The 8,824-nt window shown below is 41.2% G+C and overlaps 1 protein-coding gene across 1 annotated transcript in view; it reads right to left on the reverse strand.

The window, feature by feature from the left end:
• Window positions 1-2,024: 2,024 nt before the first annotated feature.
• LOC107091653 (chemokine-like receptor 1) overlaps window positions 2,025-8,824 on the reverse strand; it is an 11,613-nt gene continuing 4,813 nt past the window's right edge. Inside the window, exon 2 of the mRNA XM_015385707.1 lies at window positions 2,025-3,699. Within this exon, the coding sequence (XP_015241193.1) occupies window positions 2,561-3,688 (1,128 nt within the window). The 5' untranslated portion in view covers window positions 3,689-3,699 and the 3' untranslated portion in view covers window positions 2,025-2,560. The remainder of the gene's footprint in view (window positions 3,700-8,824) is intronic.

Raw genomic sequence — 8,824 nt, forward strand, 5'->3', positions numbered from 1 at the left:
CTACAGTATATATATAAATATATATATATAGGGAGAGAGTGAGCACAAGTCGCCCGATTTGCACGCAGAAGGTCGTGGTTGAAATAAACTGCCAGTGTGGGTCCTTAGCAGAGACTAAATGCAAACCTCATACAATGATGAGAGACAACTAAATGACACAATGACATGCTGGCTCAGACATCGCCAGGCCAAACAAGATCTGCGTCAGGTGCTGGTGAACTAGAACACCTTGATAAAATTGGGGCTACTGGAACAAGATGGAAATGGTCGAGTTGCAACAACAAAGGCATCACTGGTGCCTGTGGTCATTGGGACAGTGACCCCCAAACTTGAGGATTGGTTACAGCAGATATACATCAGACATCCCTTGCAAAAAGGCCAGTTCTAGGAACTGCAAAGATACTACGCAGAACCTTCAAGCTCCCAGGCCTCTGGTAGGGGACCCACACTTGAAGAAAAAAGGAGAGGGAGTTTGTTTTTATATATATATCTATATATAGATATATATCTATATATAGATATAGATATATCTATATATAGATCTATATCTATATATAGATATATCTATATATATATCTATATCTATATATAGATATATATTATGCTAAAAAGATAAAGGAAACACTCAAAAAACACTCAAACAACACATCCTAGATCTGAATGAATATTCAGATATTAATGAAATATTCTCATTTCACCAATTCTTCTGAACAAAAATTCAGCAAAATGACCTCCAGCAGGCCACAGATGTACATTTATCTGCACATACGGTTCGAAACTAACTCCATTAGGATGGTATTAGGGCCCAGCATCCACAGATGGGGGCTATTCTAACAGCTCGATTCCGTGCAGGAATCTTGGCGTTTGCTAGAGAACACCAGGTGGTCAAATCTGCCACTGATGATCTGTGCTCTTCACTGGTTAAAGCAGGTTCACACTGAGCACATGTGACAGAGTCTGGAGACACTTTGGAGAGCTATCTGCTGCCTGCAACATCCTTCAGTATGACCAGTTTCACAGTGGGTCAATAATGGGTGGGGGTGACATTTCTTTGGAGGGCTACACAGCCCTGCATGTGCTCACTAGAGGTAGCATGACAGCCATTAGGTGCCGAGATGACATCCTTAGACCCCTTGTGAGACCATATGATGGTGCAGTTGGCTGGAGTGTCACCAGTTCCTGCAGAATTCTGAAGGCATTGAAGCTATGGACTGGCCCGCCCGTTCCCCAGACCTGAATCTGATTGAGCACATCTGGGACATCATGTCTCGATCCGCACACTGTCCAGGAGTTGCAGGATGCTTTAGACTAGTTCAGGGAGGAGATGGCTCTGGAGACCATCTACCACCCCATGAGGAGCATGTCTAGGCATTGTAGGGAGGTCATACGGGCACCTTGAGGCCACACATAATTTTTTATTTCCATTGATAATTTTTGTGTAATTATATTGTCAGCACATATCAGAACTTTGTACAGACCAAAGTATTCACTGAGAATATTTACTTTATTCAGATGTCACAGTGTTCCCTTTATTTTTTGAGCTTATAAAGATATCTTGTTTTATTACTGATTGTTTTTAATGGTAGTAGCACCCCCTAGTGGTTAGGGATTATGTGTAGATTTGGTCAACTACGCAGATCACTTCCAGTTAGATTTCAACAGAGCACAGTTGTTTCTATATTCAAGTGTTTATAAATCATCCTCAGAAAAACCATGCCTCTACAATTAGCATTAGCACATAAGAGTTTAAAGAAGAGGTTTAAAAATGACAATGCCGTCATCAAAATAAAACTTTTAGGAGGAGGGTTGGGATGTTTAACATACTATCTACAGCACAGCAACAATTATAATCATTGCAGTTAAAAAGATAACATATTAAAGTGGAGAATTTGAATTTTTTCCTCAACTTCCCCAAATTAAATGTAATAGATAAAGCATTATATAATTTGTTATTTAGAAAATGTAATAAAATATTCACTGAAACATGTAAAAAATATTAAACTAATAATTGTATTTATTGATGCCTACGAGAATATTAATAAACAGCAACAAACATGAATGATTTTAATTATTCACATATAAAACACATGAGTCATATAAAACTTTTTTTTTTTTTTTACATAAAATATGGCAAAGACAGAATGTAACTGTAGTTTTCATTTTACTTTACAGACTGTGTGGAACCACAGATGAATTGTGGGGAGAATCATGTGCAAGTATCAGTTCATTTTTTTAAGTCCAAAAAAAGAGGAAGCAGCTAAAATAAGTTGCTGTAACTATGTGTTTTCTTGGGTTGAGAAAGAGGTTGCATGCACTTGGTTCTTTTTTTTGGGTTTTCAATGACCGTATGCTATTCATCAGGAAATTGTAAAATGTTTGATTCGGCCTAAACTGTTGCACCATCAATTAATTCTTCGTAACTCAAAACAAAACTGGACAGGGAGTGGCAGCTAGGCAAAACTAACCATTCAAAGCAAAGTAGAGGAAATGGTTAGTAAATCAAGTTATCTGATACAAAAAGTAACATTTAAATTGTACAGTTAGAGAGTCAGTGAAAGCCTCACACCTCAGCGTCAGAAACTGACTTGTCTTTCCCCCGACTGATGACCATTGAGTTTGTGCATGTGTAAGAGCGGGACACCTCCTCCTGAAAGGCATTCTCCAGCACTTTTAGGATGGATTTGCGGACTTTATCCTTGAAGTCCTGGCCCATGAACACATAAAGCAGTGGGTTGAGACAGCTGTTCAGAAAGGCCAGGCTAGTGGCGATGGGGACTCCAACTTCAATGATGTTGGTCAGCGTCTTGTTTGAGTGATCTGTCATGCTACTCACAAGCTCAGTTAGACCCAGGATGTGAAAGGGAGCCCAGCACAGGAAAAACGTGACGATGATGGCGGCAATTATCTTGAAAGGACGACTAGACTGGTTGGCCAGTGTGCGGTTTTGTCTGAGGCGGTGGATTATGATGGCATAGCTGGAGACAATGACGCTGAAGGGGATGACGAAGCCCAGAATGAAGCGAGTGACGACCATGGCCCTGTGGCGGAAAAGATGACTACTATCATCATCAGACAGTGCGAAGTTGTTGAAGCAGTTGATGATGTTCTCGTTCTCGTACGATGGTCCTGTGTCCCTAAAGACGAAGTATGGAGCACTGAGGATTAAAGCCAATGTCCAAACACACAGACTAATGCCGGAGGCCTTTCGTATATTCCTGTGGTTCTGGGCCCAGACCGGCCACACAACAGACACACATCTGTCCACGCTAATCACAACCAGAATGTAAACGCTGGCAAACATGTTCAGGAAGCTGATGGTGGTGTTTAGCTTGCACATGAACTTGCCAAATGGCCAGTGGAAGTCCATAGCTGTGTACGTCACGCTCAGTGGCAGGAAGGCTGTGAAGAGGAAGTCAGCCAAGGCCAGATTCAGGAACCAAACCGTGTTGACGGTCTTCTTCATTTTAAAGCCAGTCACCCAGATAACCACTCCATTCCCAAGCACGCCCAACACAAATGCTAGCGAGTAGACGATGAGGGACATAATGTTGAGGGATTGCTTTAGCTTACTGGGCTTTTCGTTATAGTGATGGTCATCCTTGTAGTCTTCATAATACCAGGAGTCATTGCTGGTTAGATCAGTAAAATCAGTGATAGGGTATGAAGTAGTTGTCATCAGCTCCATCATAGTTGAAGAACCTGCAGGGAATTACAAAATATTAGATTTGAGTTTTTCGAACACTTATGGAAACAAAAAACAAGTGAATGGTTTAAGGAAATAAGCTAATATGGGCAAAAACTAATTTTGCTGAACCATTTTCCCTGTTACAAGCATATTTAGTCTTATTGAATGTAAAGCAGACTTTTTCATGTTTACACTCGTATAAATCAAAATAACATTTTATATTCATGTCTTTGAGTCCATCAAGATAGTTTTAAGGTTGGATTTAGTTTTTGAAATCAACAGGACCATAACAAACTGATTATTGAATGTGGGTTCTTGATTGTTCGGTAAATTGTTTGATTAAACCCATACAATAATATTATTTCAAACAAAAAAGAAAGAAAAAGAAAGAAAGAAAGAAAGAAAGAAAGAAAGAAAGAAAGAAAGAAAGAAAGAAAGAACGAAAGAACGAAAGAAAGAACGAAAGAGAAAGAAAAAAGCTACAGCGGTGAAGAAACTGCTGTGTGGTTATAGATATTCTAGTTGTTAATGTCGTCAGAGCTGCTGTGCTTTGAACCTGTAAATTTTAATTCTGAACAGGATTTAGAGAAAGTTGCAGGTGACACAAATTCCATGTGAAAAAAATTAGTTAGTGCTTCATTAGAGAACGTTCGTCCAGTGAAAATGATCGGTTGTGTTGCTTTTGTTTCAGAGATATTAGAAATTATTTTTCAGGTCATCCAGAAGTCCCCATCTCCCATTAAGCTGTGATCCGAATGAAAGAATAAAAAAGTAAACCACTTTCGGGTTTTTTAAATATAGGTTTTAGGCACTAGTGTCCCTAATATATTTTATAGAATTTTTTTTTATAGTAGGCAGACAGGAAATGGGATTAGAGATAGGGTGAAGACATGCAGCAAAGGCTACCAGGCACAGACTCAACCCCCCCTTGTATCAGATCAATATGGTGGGGTGGTGACATCATCTTCCAAAATAGAAACTGATTATATCTAAAAGACACCAAAGCAACAATGAAGCTTTAAAAAAGTAGACCACTTTGGTTCAATTTGGAGCTTGATGAAGGATAGTGCGGTCTGGATGACTTAAAAAATAACCTTCTATATTTTTTACACACAAGTAACAGACACAATAAAATAATAATAATACAATAATAAAATTATGAGGAGAATTTTTTTCAAACATCCTAATAGGAAGCAAGCCAATTGACAAAAAGTAGAATGAAAAGTACCCCCCTCAAAGATTTTTTCTGTTTGCTTTGTCTGCATGCATTAATTTTTCAGATGATTATACAAATTTAGGAAAACCTGAGAAGGTACAAAATTCAGCTTTTAAATGGTGACTGCAATAAGCCCGTCCAGACAAATTTGGCCCTATGCCAAGTTTAATTTTACTAGCAGCTTTCAAGTCCTGTGCTAGACCAACTTCAATTCCTATTATAGCAACTCTGCACGCTGGTCCTTTACCACAATGAATCATGACAGAAATAGGCAAACGTATTTGAAAAAAAGTAAAATTAAAGTAAAATATCAGTTCCCAGTTAAAAAATTCCAGAAAAAAAGGCTCATTTCATATCTGCCAAACAAAACTCATAAAATATATGGGAACTAATAAGAGAAATTTGGAACTTTCTGCATAGTGATAATAATGTGACTTGCAAAATAAAACTAACAAAATTGTTTTATAAATAAAACAAACATATTAACAGTTTTGTAGTCCAGTAGTAGCAGTTTTGGAGCTCTCTCTGGCTTCAGAACCTGACTGTGTCGTTTCAACCGATAACACTATTACATTCTGAGTTTATATCTCTGAGCTAAAATGCACACGGGATTCTAGTGGGGCAATGACCTGCAAAATACTGACAAATCCACTTCTAAATGCTTTAAAACTGTTTATTTGATTATTTCCTAACAAAGCTCAACTTTGATCTGATTGTAGTCATGTTTAAAAGTCCTCAAATGAGGCATAATTAGGACAATTCTGCCAGGAAGAATGGATCAAAACTCTACTACAAATATGTAGAAGACCGAGCTGCAGCAACCAAAGCTGAAACAAGCTAGGGGATTTTCGGTAAAAAAAAAAAAACAACCCAAAGAACACACTGAAACAAACAAAAAAAAATTGGGCAGATCAGAAGCCCAACCTTCACACTGGAAAGATAAATAGAAGCTGGCAACCCTTAGATTTCAAATGCAAATATCTTTAGGAGCAGTTTTGCTTTTGACTGTCTCAAACTTTGAGTTATATTTCAATTAATCCAATAAGTATCAAAGTAACAGAGGCGTTGAAAATGTAATGGAAATGAGTGGGAATTGTCATTTTAGTAAGGGGCTGAGTGGGAAGACACCGCGCTAATGATGTACAGTAGGTGACTGACAATCCCCTGATAAGCTATTTCCCCTGTCACTCCCCTGTTGGGAGCTCCCTCAGAGGTGGATTGTGGACGTATCTCCATCACACCGAGGTTTCTCAGGTTGTGTTGCTAATCCAAGATGTCACATCAATGCCAGCTGTAGCAAGAAGGTTTGCTGTGTCTATCAGCAGAGGGTCCAGAGCATGAAGAAGATACTGGCAGCTAAACCAGGACATGTGTAGGAGGCCATAGGAGGCTGTAGGAGGGGGTAGGGAAGCCTTTTTTTGGCGCCTGGCCCTCACTGTGCTAGCATGAGGTACTCTGAGTGCCACCAGGTACCTGGATGAGATTGTCAGACTCATTGTGAAACCATAAGCTGGTGCAGTGGGCCCAAGTTTCCTTATGATGCATGATAACATTACACCTGATGTGACTGAAGAAAGTCAGCAGTTCCTTCAGGACGAGGGCACTGATGTCATGGACTGTGATTAAACCTTTACTTAAGAAACCATCTCTTGACATAGATTACCAAAACGACAAGGTCAATTATAGACCAATATCTAATCTTCCTTTCTTCTCTAAAATTGATGTAAAAATAGTTGCTAAACAAGTGTGTGAAAACAGAGGTTATTGTCTGTTTAACCAGGGATAAAAAAAAACCCCCAACTAATTAGTCCATCACTTAATTTTGATGGGATCAAATTGATCTCAGATAATAAAGTAAAAAACCTTGGTGCTATTTATCTATTTTTTTATCTTAATTTTTGTTATCTTTTAGACAGTAGGCAGACATGAAAGAGAGAGCGGAAGACATGTAGCAAAGGTTAACAGGTCAGGACTTAAACAGGCAATGGCTGTGATAAGGACCAAATCCTCTATACATGGGTCTCTCATTCTGCAGTATTTGTCAGTTCAGCCTCTATGCTCTCTCTGCTATTTCTCATCATAGTGGCCTCATCTGGTCTGTGCCTGTGTGATTGAGACACCATCCTTGAGAGAAATATCAGCTATGCTGCTGCCATCAACACCTTTGTTTAAAGATGTTGGAGCTTGGCCTCTCTTTAAAAAGGGGGACTGGAGAGTGTGTTCTAATTACAGAGGGATCACATTCCTCAGCCTCCCCGGTAAGGTCTACTCCAGGGTGCTGGAGAGGAGGGTCCAGCAGATAGTGGAACATTGGATCCAGGAGGAACAATGCCGTTTTCGTCCTAATTGCAGCACACTGGACCAACTCTATACTCTTCATCGGGTGCTCGAGGGTTTGTGGGAGTTTGCCCAACCAGTCTCTCTGTCTCTGCCATGGCTGCCCCTTTTCATTGGTTCTGTTCATTACATTTATGGATTTCTAGGTGCAGCCACAGAACTGAACAGTGTCCGGTTTGGGAACCTAGGGATATCATCTCTGCTGCTTGTAGATGATGTTATCCTGTTGGCTTCGTCAAACCAGGAACTCCAATTTTCACTGGGGCGGTTTGCAGCTGAGTGTGGGGCGGCCGGTATGAGGATCAGCACCTCCAAATCTGAGGCCATGGTTCTCCACCGGAGAAAGGTGCTCCGTGGAGAGTCCTTGTCTCAAGTGGAGGAGTTCAAGTATCTCAGGGTCTTGTTCACGAGTGAGGGATGGATGGAGCGTGAGATTGATAGATGGATTGGTGCAGCGTCAGCATTGATGCGATCGCTGTATAGGACTGTAGTGGTGAAGAGGGAGTTGAGTCGGGGGGGAAAGCTCTCGACTTACTGTTCAATCTACGTTCCCACACTCACCTATGCTCACGAGATCTGGGTAATGTCCGAAAGGACAAGATCGCGAATACAAGCAGCCGAAATGAGTTTCCTTCGCAGGGTGGCTGGGCGCAGCTTTCGTGATCGGGTATGGAGCTCAGTTACCCGGGAGGAGCTCAGAGTAGAGTTGTTGCTCCTCTACATCAAAGGGGGGCCAGTGGAGGTGGCTTGGGCATCTTTTCCGGATGCCTCCTGGTCACCTCCCTCAGGAGGTGTTCTAGGCATGTCCCATTGGGAGTGGGCCCCGTGGAAGGCCTAGGACACGCTGGAGGGCCTATGTCTCTGAGCTGGCCTGGTGTCTCCTTGGGGTCCCCCCAGAGCAGCTGGAGTAAGTGTGCGTGGATCGGGAAGTCTGGGCATCTCTGTTTAGACTGCTGCCTCCGCAACCCGACCCCGATAAGTGGAAGAAAATGGATGGATGGATAGATGGATGAAGCTTGGCCGGTTTCTCTGACTGTGGCTAACTGTATGCGCTCTCTTTCATCCTCTAACATGGGGGCTGGCTTGAAGCTCCTCTGCCTGGCTGTGTGTTTCATGGAGGGGGCCATCTGTGGAGCTCGTTGAAAGTAGCCTTTTGTATCTCTGCTTCTTTTTCTATGTCTGCTTCTGTCTCCTCGGCAGATGGCCGCTCACACTGAGCCCGGGGCTAATGGAGATTTCTTCTTGTTAAAGGGAGTTTTGAAAGAAATTCCAGCTCTTTAGGCAGCACTAAAATATTTCAAATGGGTTTTCCACCACAGAAAGAAAGGATATTTGCAGTTTACACCCAGATACATGCATGCAGGTAGAACTAAGCACTTTTTCACATAAAGGTTACTCTAAAATCCTGTAACAATGGACTCCTTTCAAGCAACCTCTTAAAGGCACATTATGCAACATTTTTCAGTTAATTAATGTGTTCCATAACGTTATGGATGATTAAATGAGTCATTTCAGGTTGAACAAAGGTATTCTCGGCCGCCCTGGTGGTCTGTGGGGGAAATACTGCACTTGCAACTGCAGGAGCA

The sequence above is a fragment of the Cyprinodon variegatus genome, unplaced genomic scaffold (genome assembly GCF_000732505.1).
Source record: "Cyprinodon variegatus isolate N-32 unplaced genomic scaffold, C_variegatus-1.0 Scaffold346, whole genome shotgun sequence".
In the NCBI taxonomy this organism is placed as follows: Eukaryota; Metazoa; Chordata; class Actinopteri; order Cyprinodontiformes; family Cyprinodontidae; genus Cyprinodon; species Cyprinodon variegatus.